Source organism: Mixophyes fleayi, chromosome 1 (genome assembly GCF_038048845.1).
Source record: "Mixophyes fleayi isolate aMixFle1 chromosome 1, aMixFle1.hap1, whole genome shotgun sequence".
NCBI lineage: Eukaryota > Metazoa > Chordata > Amphibia > Anura > Limnodynastidae > Mixophyes > Mixophyes fleayi.
The window spans coordinates 323,299,599-323,312,181 of NC_134402.1; the positions used below are offsets into that span (position 1 = coordinate 323,299,599).

Below are 12,583 nucleotides of genomic sequence, written 5' to 3' on the forward strand. Positions count from 1 at the left end.
AGGTCAATCAAGATCAAATAACAGGTAATGAATACAAGAATGTATGTGTATGGATACAGGATTGTAGCAAGAACAATAGTGTCCCACCACCCACATCATGGTTGAAGAGGAACTATTGGTGGTCAAAAAGCGTACATCGATGGGCAGCTGAGGGTGGCATCAGGAATGTACTTGGATGGGCAGCTGAGGGTGGCATCAGGAATGTACATGGATGGGCAGCTGAGGGTGGCATCAGGAAGGTATATTTTTGCTTATTAAAATTTATTTCTCTTTTCTCCCTTCAGTTGGAAGCGCAAGATCTTTTGGTGTGGATCTTGGCAGGAGGTCTTGGGATCAGTCTGGTCTTCTCACTAATAGCCGTTCCCGCACAGTGCTTTCACTTACGTCGTAGCTATGGGATTGCCCTGTTCTTCATCTATGTTCTCTTTCTGGTTGTGGCCCTTTTAACTGAATTTGGAGTCATCAAACTAAAAGACTCTTGATGCTGAGAAAAAGACTCCTGGGAAGGACACACAACAATAATATGTGAAGTTGACACAATTCTTCCACCTCTTTTCCAAATCCCCGTAACCCTTGATGGCTGCTTAACTGTCTCAGGTTGTTTATTGTTTGTTTGTCTTTTTTAATGTTTTTTTTTTATTATTTTTTAAGGCACAGTATCCTAAAAATGTTTTAAAATTAATTGTTTTTAAAGGGGGGGGGAAAGGCATTTTTTTTTTGGGGGGGGGGGTTAAGAAAATATTTTTAAAACCATATTGCACTGGTCAATAATTTTTCTGACTTGGGTTGTATATTATTTTTTTTTTTTTTTATCCTTATGGAATTTATGCTAACCTTTTAAGCTCCTTGTGTGCTACCAATTAAACCATGTAAGAGCTACTTTATGTGGCAATTAAATTCTAGTTTTATTTTATATGTATTTGTATTTTTAAATAAAGCTGTTTGTTGTATATATTTTTTATTCTAATCACTATTTGGAGGTTGTACTACAGCACAACTGCAGTAGGGAAAGTTTGTGCGAGTCATCGCACTCTCTTATGCCCCCTCCCCAACCCCATAAAAAATACAGCTGTTGCAGCATTTGAGACCAATACATTCAATTAATTGTTTTTTTTTTTTATTATATGGATGCAGCAAATGCTAAATTGTTATCAGTCATGTCACGAATTTAAGACTAAAAACATGAGATGAACACAACTGCTCCTGCTCCTTAAGGAGTTCATAGACATATGACCTAGAACTGACTCCGAGAAGCCTTATGTCCTCTATCTAATTATAGTTTTATGTTTGGTATGACGCATATTTGCTTCTAGCTCCATTCATCCATACAGCATCTACTATATAATGTAGGACATTATTATTACAATATGTTATTTACTGGAGTGTGGTTATATGATGGGTATGTCAGAAACAGTATGTATGGGAAAAAAAAACTTATAACTGTGTAATATCAATCCTTAAATTTCCATACTTTTCAATGTAAAATTAGATTAGGGTTGTAAAGTTTATATTACTGCATGTATTAAACGTTTTATAAAATGGCATAGGGTGTACTGTACATTTACAGCTTCAAATGGTTTAGGTATAACTTTTAAAAGTCATGTTGCTTCTAATTACTGCTGGAACCCTTCCCCCATTTCTATTCGCTTACAGTAAGTGTTTGGTTGAATTTTCTCACATCCCCCGTATTTGTTGCCCACTATTTTAATGTAAATTAATTAAAGGGGTGGTGGTGGTTTTCCACCAGTAATTCAGGTAGCTTCTAGAAACCCTTTTATACATACAGGGCATTATTATGTGTGTATTTTGCATTGGAGATATGGTAAGAGACAATGGGGAGATATTAGTGGCATATTTGTGTTTGGCATATAGATATATGCAACGTAAAATAGAATGTAGAGAAGTGTTTTTGGTATGGCTGCATCCAAATTTTTTTTTTTTTTATTAAATCAATTATTTTTATTATATTTTTCAAACAATACAGATACAAGATAACATATTCACTTATCAAACAGTTCCAGTTCTTTTGAGTATATAACCCTGCACGAAAATACATATACATCATTAATTATATATGCAATATACAGTTCAGATAAATGTCCAATGTCACATTTGGCCCACTCATGTATAGACAGTTATTGTCATCTAAGGGGCCTAAGCCCACCTCATCCGCAGCCCACCCAAGTCATCAGGAGCAAGGAGGGAAAGGACATTGGCATATAGAATGGAGATTGTCTTGGCTGTGCTCAACTGTCTCAAAAGCGAACTCAGAGAGGCCATGCCAAAAGTAATGGGAGTTCTGCCAAACTGGTCTTCTAGGGCATGTCTGAGCTGCAAGTAAGTAAGGAATAGACAGTTTGGGAGTGGAAATTCTGATTGCAGATGTGCAAAGGATTTAAGAACACCTTTAGAATAAAGTTGGCACATGGATGTGACCCCTGCGGCACACCATCGGCAACATTGCCTTAAATTATACAGCTCTGCAAGGGCAGAATTTACCCAGATCGGAGTATCAGTCTATCCCAACTGTATCCATCACTCCCTGAAGCACATTCCATATCAATAAGGCCTGCATAAGTAGCGGTGGAACAATTCCCGAGACTTGGGTACCCAACAAGGCCTGGGCAGGTGCGCAATCAAAACCTGGCCAGATAACGGACAAGGTCTGCCGTTGAGGAAACCCCCAATCATCCCTTCAGATGCCTAATTGTGCGGCTAGATAATAGGCCTGAAAGTCCGTAAGAGCAAGTCCCCCAGAGGTTTGAGAACGCCACAGAGTGGTTAACCTGATTTTCACCCTGTGATGATTATATAGTATATCTAAGGACTGATTGTTATATTCTGTTGAATTCATGTATGACAATGTTTTATGTAACCGCTCAAAGTATGTTCTGACTGACCTAGGTGACCTGTGCAATTAAGAATCTTTTCAAACTAGACCGATAGATAAGGGTCTTGGGGGAGTTGTGAGGCCCAAAGTTGTAAACCCTGTGTTCACTCCAGCAGAATAGAGATGAGAGATCCTCTACAATGTCCATATATCTTGGTGATGGATAATTTACTCCAAAAAAGCTGTGTCCCTTTTGGGAATCAATTTGACTGAAATGAAAGTGAAAATTCTTAAGGTGGGGGTTAAGGAGCCTGCAAGAAAATGGTTTAAAAATCCCTTGTACTAATAGAACGGTGTCCATTTCTTGAGGAGAGTCTGTCAAGACTGAAATGTGCTTTTTTTTTTTTTTTTTTTTTTTTTTTAACATTTTTTATAACATTTTTAGAAAATAACTTAGGTAAAACATACCAAACAATATACATGTGAAAAACAAGATGTTTACAAACATTGAAGAAGACTCAAAGTAACAAAAGGTGAATAGGTATACTATCTTTGAGAAATATGAATGTTGTTTTTCTTATTTTTGTTACTAGGGGGGAGGGGAAGAAGAGACAAACAAGGGGGGGAGGGAGAGAGATTGGGGCAGGGGCGAAACTGGTTTGCTACTTCTTATTCCATGAATAAAATGATGGAGAGGAAAAGTGATATCTATAGTTGTGAGAAGGTGGGACTAGGTTATGTATGTCTAGCATTTAAGTGTATAAAACATTCAAAACCTATAGAGATCATGGGCTAGATTTAATAAACTGCGGGTTTGAAAAAGTGGAGATGTTGCCTATAGCAACAAATGAGATTCTAGCTGTCATTTTGTAGAATGTACTAAATAAATGATGGCTAGAATCTGGTTGCTATATCTCCACTTTTTCAAACCCGCAAGCGGTTGTTAATAGAGGTTCAGCATTGTAGTAATTTGTCCAAGAAGACCAAAGGGTAAATGTATCAAGCTGAAATTTTTCTGGTGGGTTTGAAAAGTGGAGATGTTGCCTATAGCAACCAATCAGATGCTAGCTATCATTTTGTATAATGTACTTAATAAATAGCTAGAATCTGATTGGCTTTTTAAACCCGCCGGAAAACTCTCGGCTTGATACATTTACCCCCAAGTGTTTTGGAAATTCGCTGGTTTATCTTTGAGGACAGCTGTGATGCTTTCCATTCTGTAGATTGACCAGTGGCTGAGAGCAAGGGGGGAGCAGTATTTTTCCAGAGAGCAGCAATTAAGCATTTAGCTGCATTTAAAATGTGATTGATGAGTGTTTATGCGGGCCGGGTAGTATCTGGGAGCCATCTGGTAAGAAGGGAATATAGAGGGGAGTCGGGCATTTTAACCTGTGTAATGGAGTCAATAAGTTTTATGAATTTTCAGCCAGTAAGATTGTAGTTTAGGGCAATTCCACCAAACCTGCAACAGGGTACCTCGCAATCTGCAACCCCTCCAACATCGGTCACTGGAAGTAGGAAAGATAGTGTGGAGATGGGAGGGGACCAAATACCACATGTAGTAAATCTTGCAGGAATTTTCTTTTATTCTAACTGAAATTGATGTCTTGGCTATATTAACTCTAATCTTCGGCCATTCTTTTGGAGTCAGGGTCTCCCCAGTGTCCCGCTCCCAAGCCAACTCATGTGGGTCTTTGTCTGGTTGATTAAAGTTATTAATCAGTTGGTATAAGGTGGATATCAGGCCTCTAGTAGTGGGAGATATGCAACATAGAGTTTCCAAGGCTAAGCATTGGTCCAATGGGAGAGGTGCTTTTAGGGATCGATAAAGGTGTCTGGTGAGCTGGAGATATTGGTAGAAATTTTTTGTAGGGCAAGTCTAATCTTTTCTGTAAATCTGCAAATGTAGGGAAAACCCTTATTGGAGCCAGATCCCAAACAAAAAGCAGGTTGTGAGAAGTCCAGTGATGAAACAATTTAAGATCTAGGCCTGGATCAAAATTTTTATTGTTCCAAATTAGGATAAGAAGCAGGTACTCGGATCATAATTTACAGGACCTAGTCACTTGATCCCAAATTGAAACTGAGAAACGTGCAGAAGGAAGTTGGACTAGACGTCTTGTCCTGTGTTGGGGTGATATCCAGAGCAAGGAATATGGGGAGTATAATTGTAATATATCTGATTGGATTTGAATCCACACTCCATGATGGGGAGGTGAGTACCAGAGAACACATTGGGACATATGTGTTGCTTGATAATACTTTATTATGTTTGGGAGGCCCAGGCCTCCAGCAATTTGGTGTTTAGAGAGAATTTGCATTCATACTCTAGGTTTTCGCCCTGCCCATACAAATTTGGATATCATTTGTTGTAAATGTTTAAGGACATGTAAGGGAACCTGAATTGGAAGCGTTTGCCATAAGCAAAGTAGTCTGGGTAAAACAGTCATTTTGACAGAGGCCATTCGGCCGATCCATGAGATGTGAAATTTATTCCATTGAATTAGATCACATCTGATTGTAATAATAAGTCTGGGAAAATTGGCTGTGTAATACATAGGGAGGAATAACTTAGTTAAATAAATTCCCAAATACTTATAACCAATTATAATTATCGATGGCAACATAATTGTCAGGTGCCGTCTCCGCACCTCTGCTGGGTGCCGGAGACTGACACCTTCTGGCCGGGAGAGACGTCCCGTTGCTAGGCAACGGGACGCGACCACGTGATCGCGGCGCTCGCGCGATGCGCCGCTCGGTTGCCTGGCAACCCAGATGTTTCCCAGTGATCAGCTGAGGATGATCGCCGGAACTTCTCCTCCAGAGCTTCCTGTCTGCCACTATTTAAACTCCACTCTGGCACCATTAGGGTGCCAGAGTATTGGTTCTACCCAGCTCCAGCACTTAGTTATTATTCCTGTTCCAGACCTCTTGTGTATTGACTCCTTGGCTTGTTTGACCTCTCTTCCGGATCTCCTTTGTACTTCGCTGCCCGCACTGGTATTGACCCTTGGACCGTTCCTGACTACTCTTGCCTACTCTCCGTGGTACCTCGCTTCCTTGGTTTCGACTCGGCCTGTCTGACTACCCTCTACTCGCAGCACTGGTGACTTCCTGGGAAAACCGCGACCTGCACATCGCACGCAGCAAAGCCCAAACCTTGCGGGGGTCCCTGGTGAACACCAGTGGTGTGTTAGACTCTGCGCCTCTCAGGTTAGTAGCGCTAATACCAGTCAGTGATATTCCCTGTGTAAAGCGTGACAATAATAAGATTGTGGTTGGGTAATATGTTGAGGAATATTAAGGTCTAGTATTTCAGATTTGTCCGCATTTATTTTGTAATTCGAGAGAGAACTGTAGGTCAAATTTCTTTAAAGAGGTTGGGTAAAGAAATGTGTGATCTAGATAACTTTGTATGCTGATGAGGTTATACTTACGTTATCTTATGATCCCTAGAACTCGTGGTGATGCCCGCGATGACCGAATTGTTTCTAATTCTGGCTGCTAAAGGTTCAATAATAAGGACAAAAATTATGGGAGATAAGGGGCATCCTTGGCGGGTGTCATTATTTATATTAAAGGGAGAGGAAGTAAGACCGTTAGCTAAAACTGAGGCTGTGGGGTTGTGATATAATGCAGAAATCCCTTTACAAAAAGCCCCCTGGATCCCCATGCTCACCAATGTTTGTTGCATAAAGGGCCAGGCCACTCTATCAAAAGCTTTCTCAGCATCTAATGCAACCACCAACACAGGGAGAGATGTGCTGTTAGCTATGTGAATTAGATCTATTATTCTTCTGGTGAGGCTTGCCTTTCCAGGATGAATCCAACTTGGTCAGTGTGACTGGATCACTATTAAATAACTTTTGGTAAAAATTTATTTAAAGCAAATAGCACAGGGCACTTATTTATGTAATTGCATGTGCACTTATTTTTGATATTGTGATATAGGAAATCGTTATCTCTGAGACCAGGGTAGAAAAGTTTTTTTTTTCTGTTTAACCTTGCTATAGGATATGCCTATTTCTGATGTATATATCTGATACAATAAGCCTGTGTTTACTAAGCCTTTGGTGTATTGTGATGTGTGGAAGTGACTTGTTTTGGGTTTTGTTGTTGTTCTGTGGAAAAGTGTATTCGACTGTCTGAAGTATTCATGCTAGTCAGACCTTTTGACTTGCTAGTGAGTCTCCTGCCTCTGAAATAAGATCCAGGAAATCACATCAAGGTTTTTAAGAATTTCATAGCTAAGTATAAATATTAGTGGCTTTGCAATGCATGTAAATCCATGTTTGTGTAAATAGAGTACATCCTGATTCTAAAAATAGACTATTTCGGAACTGTATAAAAGATGAGCTGTGTGAGTATGTAATGTATCATTCTGATGTTCCATCTGACCTGACCACTGATGCCTTTAATCATTGGAACTGTCCTTGTCAGGACACTTGAGCAATAAACATCACTCTGCTTCAAAGACCTGCTTGACAGCTTCTTCAATATTGCTGTAATCCTGTGACCTGCAGATTAGACCCTAAATCTAATCCATTCTCTGGCTCTCTGAGGTTTAGACCCAAGCTTTTCCAGTACCACTGTTCTGCCTGCTACCCATGCAGCTTTGGTCAGTGTGATAGGCCAGGGAGAATCCATCCACAGCAACCCGGATCCATAGTAAGAGGTCCGGAGTTACCAGCTCAAGTGTACCAGCACAGGAGTACACTAGCAGTGACAGTTATCCAGAAGGAATGTGGTTCTGAGTGCCATGAGTTCAGTGGTGACAGCATTGTAAGCCCCTCATACTGCGGCAAGAGGGTGCATTTGGGATAACAAAAGGAAACAGTGGCAAAGTAAGCTCAGCTGGTTCCCAGCAACAACAGACAGGGTGGCATAGGCGGTCCATTCTGTGACAGTCGGGGTGAACTAGCGAGGGAAGAACAGCACCCACTTTATTAGCAAGAATTTTAGCAAAAAGCTTTAAATCTACATTAAGAAAAGATATGGATTTGTAACTACTCACCTCAGTTAGAGCTCTGTCTGGTTTAGGTATCGCTACAATCCCCGCTCTGGTGGTGGCTCCATCCAATTTGCCCCCTTCCATGATCGAATTAAACAACCCTGTGAGCATGGGGACCAATTGTTGGGAAAAAAAATTATAATATATAGCAGAAAATCCATCTGGATCTGGGGAGATTGATGTTTCAATGTTTTGATAATATCAGGAATTTCTTCTGATGTGAATTGTGCATTGAGAGTTCCTAATTGGCCTCTGGTGAGTTTGGGTAGCTGGCAAGAACAGTGGTAGTTCTTAATACTTGTATTAAATTGGGCCGGATCATCTATTATTGGACGCAAATTATAAAGTGAGGCGTAGTAATCCCAAAATCACTTCGCTATCTTTTGAGGATCATAGAGTAAAGATACCGATATTTTGAGTACAGCGGGCACGGAGTTTGCGAGCTAAGGTAGTATCTGCTTTTTCGCCTTTTTCATTATATTTTTGCTGAACCCATAGGAGAGTTTTAGCTGCTTGTTTTGATAATATTTGGTTTAATTGTCCTTTTAAGAGACAGAAGTTTGGTGTACAAACATTTCTTATGGTTAATTTGGTGTTGAAATGCAGTTTGTTGTATCTGTTGTTCAAGCTCCTGTATACGCTCTTTCTTTCCGCCTCTGCTGTGTTGTCATTTTGATAAGGATATCCCATATAGTGGCCTTATGGGTTTCCCAGAGGATAGATTGTGATATCCCTGGGGATACATTATGGGAAAAAATAATCAGTAATAGCTTGGGATATCTGGGAAATATGCTCTTTTTCTTAAGGAGTAAAGACTCATCAAGTTGCCATCTGGGCCGTGATTGGGGGGGGGGGGGGGGGGTGGTGTAAGTGCAGAGTCTGCTTCATGGTTAGAACAGGACACTTGGATGACCCGGACATCTCCCAGCCTCTGGGTTGTCAAGTGGTCAACAAAAAAGTAATCTATTCTTGAGTATAGGTCATGAGGGACTGAATTAATGAGTGTAGGCTCTGGAAGAGGGATATAACACTGGTAAAGCGTCGTATAAATTAAATGACTTCAGTTGAAATTTCACCTTACTAGACTCCTTGGTATGTCCCACAGAAATATGCGTTTGGCTGGACCTATCTAATATTGGATCTAGGATAGTATTAAAGTCCCTTCCTATAATGGTCATACCTCCTGCATGTAAAGAGTTGTTGAAAGAAATCTGCATAGAAGGTTCCCTACTGCACGTTTGGGGCATATATTGAAGCTAAAGTTATGGGATTTTGGTTTAAGGTTCCTCTAAGGATGATGTATCTGCCAAGTCGAACGTCTGCGAGTCAATAGTCAGCGGGACTCTACTGTGTATCAGTGTTGATGTACCTCTACGTTTTGCGTTTGCAGAAGAGTAAAAAGCATGTGGATAAGATTTAGAAGCCACTGTGGGGTGTGGATCCTTAAGATGTGTTCCTTGCAAGAAAATCAGGTCTGGGTTTTTGCGCTTAAAATATTGTAAGGCCATTGGGCGTTTGTTTGGTGAGTTTAGACCGTTAACATTAAGAGATATTATTTTGAGATTCATGGTGGATGAGAGTGTGAAGGGGATTCTGCTTTATAAGTGAGGTTGGAGTCTTCTTTCGAATATAGTAGCTGGATGTGGAGAAGGGAAGACACATAAGGAAGAAGGGAAAGGAAAGATAAGGCGGTCCTGATCTCGGTGTGAGTGGCAGGACCTAGAAAAAAGAGACGTGGCGAGTTGTGTGACACCATCTCTTTGGTAGTGGAGAAATTAGTGGAGGTAGGGGCATTGTGGGAGGAATATGGAAAATTGTTGACAATATCTGTGCATGGTACACATTTAGGGCAGATGGGTGTGGGTGAGAGAAGCGTGGGTGCAGGGAAACAACACAAATATATAACAAGTCAAAGTGATATAAATAACACAATATAAACAACAACTAGATTGAAACCGAAACAATTCAAACATATACACATTTTAAAGTTTGAACTAGAACTGTGAACTGATCTGAATGGGCTCCAGATAAGCCAGAGGAAAAGCAAAAAAACAAGAGACTCCTGGGGGTAAATGTATGAAAGTCCGATTTTTTTCAACTCGCCGGAAATCGGCGACTTAGCAGGTAAAATTTAAAGTGGCGATGGCTTGTAAAGGCAAGTTTGCCTTTTAAAGCGGCGATGGCTTGTAAAGGCAAGTTTGCCTTTACAAGTCATCGCGCTTTAAATTTTACCTGCAAAGTCGCCGATTTCCGGGGAGTTGAAAAAAAATCGGACTTTCATACATTTACCCCCCAGATCTATTTTGTGGGTACTTTGATTTAGGAGAGGTCTACGCCCTATCGAGTGGAAAGGGAGAAATGGAAAAAGAAAAAAAAAAGGGGGTGGGGGAGGGAGAGACACACAATTGAAAAGGATTCTAGAAATTGTAATAAAACAAAGTTACATAATCTAAGGAGAGAGAGAGCGCGCGCTCAAGTTAAGATACATATATTAGATTTTATATATATATATATATATATATATATATATATATATATATATATATATATATATATATATATATATATATAAAATCATGCTTGTTGCCAGGTTGGCATCGGAGCTGGGATTTTCTGTTGAGATGAAGAAGCTGCGGTAGAAGTCTCAGAATTCTGAATAAGATGAAAACGTTTGAGCAAATCAAGACCTTGATCCAGCGTTTTCACTGAATGGTTCTGGCCATCTTTGGAGACAATTAATTGGAACGGGAAGCCTCACTTGTACTTGATCGAATGGTTGCGTAGGAATTTTGTTACGTTAATGAGATCTCCATGTTTTTTCAAAGTAGAAGGAGCCAGGTCCTGATAAAGTTGAAGATGCGATCCAGCATAAGGGATTGATTGTATGTTTCTAGTGGGCGCCATAATTCTCTTTAGTTTTGAAGTAATGGAATCGTATGATTATGTCTCGGGTGGCTGATCTGGACTTGGTTTCAGCCGTAGGGCTCTGTGTGCCCTATCCAGAAGAAGTAGGTCTTTTGAGAGGTCGGGTATCATTTGTAGGAATAGACCCTCAAGTTTAGGCAAGGCTTCTGCTGGAATGGATTCTGGTAAATTTTTCATCCGGATGTTGTTGCGTCTGTTGCGGTTCTCTAGATCTTCTATCTAATCCTTAAAGGTGTTAAGATCAGCTCTCAGATCAGCTTTCTCCGTGTTTGTTGTTTGCTGGTGGAGATTATATCTAGTTAATTTTCAACAATGTCTGTACGAGAACCAAGTTCTGACATTTGCAATCGAGGCTCTGAGACAATTGCTCTCATTTCTAATTGAATTGTTTTTGTGACTATGGCAATCACATCATTGGGGGTGAGTGGGGTCTCAGGCGATGAAATGTTATCCGAATCTGATCCCCAATCGGCTGCGTCAGGCAATGCTTTTGAATGGCCAATAGCCCTTTCAAGAGCTTTAATAACGGTATGTTTAGGAGTGTTACTTATTTTTTTGTTTTTGTGAGACACATTGGCAAGTAGAGTTCCAACAATCGTTTCAAAGCTTATGTAGAGATTAAAACCTATAACAATCTGTTGTGTAGAACTATAGAAGGCTTCCTAATCTGTGTAGAAAAATATACACTTTGTTTCAAAACATCAATAGCAGGTGGTATCTCCCGCACCCACTAAATTTAGATTCAAGGTGACATTACTTTACAACTTACAGTTGCAGGACAGCAGTTGAGAGCCACAGACGAGGTCTGGTCTTGATAGATTATCCAGATCCTCCGCAGGTTTTGATGGCTATTATTGTTGTTGTTGAGGGAGCTATCCGCACCGTTGACAGCGCAAGTATCGCGTTACGCTGGGGAAGTAGTTTCACCTCTTCTCAATATCTCCCTGTGAGTCTTCAAAGTTTAGAACATAAAATTTAGTACTGCAATTCAGTCACAAGATGGCAGTAGAGCTACTTTGAGAGGGCTGCTATGTCACAGTATAGCAATAGGAATAACATGACAAGCAGATGAAACATACTTGCAAACTTTTACTCCTTGGCTTCAGGGAGATCTTGCGGGAGGTGGGCATGCGGGGTTGGGGTTGACGAATTGCATCATTTTGGTCCCACCCCCTAAACGATTGTCACAATTTTGGCCAATTACAGCAGGGGGCGTTCTTTTATTCTGTGCGTTCTTTTGTGATTTGATATTCTACATATGTATTTGACATATCTTGCAGTGTCTTGTGTTAGAGCAGATCAGGCCTAGACCCGTATTCATCAATAGATGTATCTGGTCATTGTTGAATATGAACGTGGGTGTACCCAATGTATGTAACAATGTTAGTTATACGTTCCTTGATGAATTAGGCTCATTGTGGTGTATAACTAGATAACATTTTCAATATACATATTCAAAAGGTTTTTTTTTTTCCAGTAACTGTTAATTTCTCTTTTACCATTACCGATTTTCAATACTTTGTCTTTCACTGAAATAATTAGTGCAATATATAAATGAATACACTAAGGTTAAATTATTTAATCCTTAAGGTGCTGTAGTGCGAGAGCGGAGCAAAGGGGAAGGGCAGAGCCATAACTTAAAATTTAAGCGCCTAGGGCAGTGTTTCTCAACTCCAGTCCTCAGGACCCTCTAACAGTGCAGGATTGCCAGGTGACTAGTGAAATAATTATACCACCTGCTACACTGTGTCAGTCAGTAATGAATACACCTGTGCTCCAGCAAGGAGATATGGAAAACATGTACTGCTAGGGAGTCC

General features: G+C 40.2%; 1 protein-coding gene across 1 annotated transcript in view; it reads left to right on the top strand.

The window, feature by feature from the left end:
* Positions 1–694, top strand: part of SLC8B1 (solute carrier family 8 member B1) — a 32,665-nt gene extending 31,971 nt beyond the window's left edge. The window contains exon 17 of the mRNA XM_075213936.1: positions 285–694. Coding sequence (XP_075070037.1) covers positions 285–482 — 198 coding nt within the window. The 3' untranslated portion in view covers positions 483–694. The remainder of the gene's footprint in view (positions 1–284) is intronic.
* Positions 695–12,583: the final 11,889 nt, after the last annotated feature.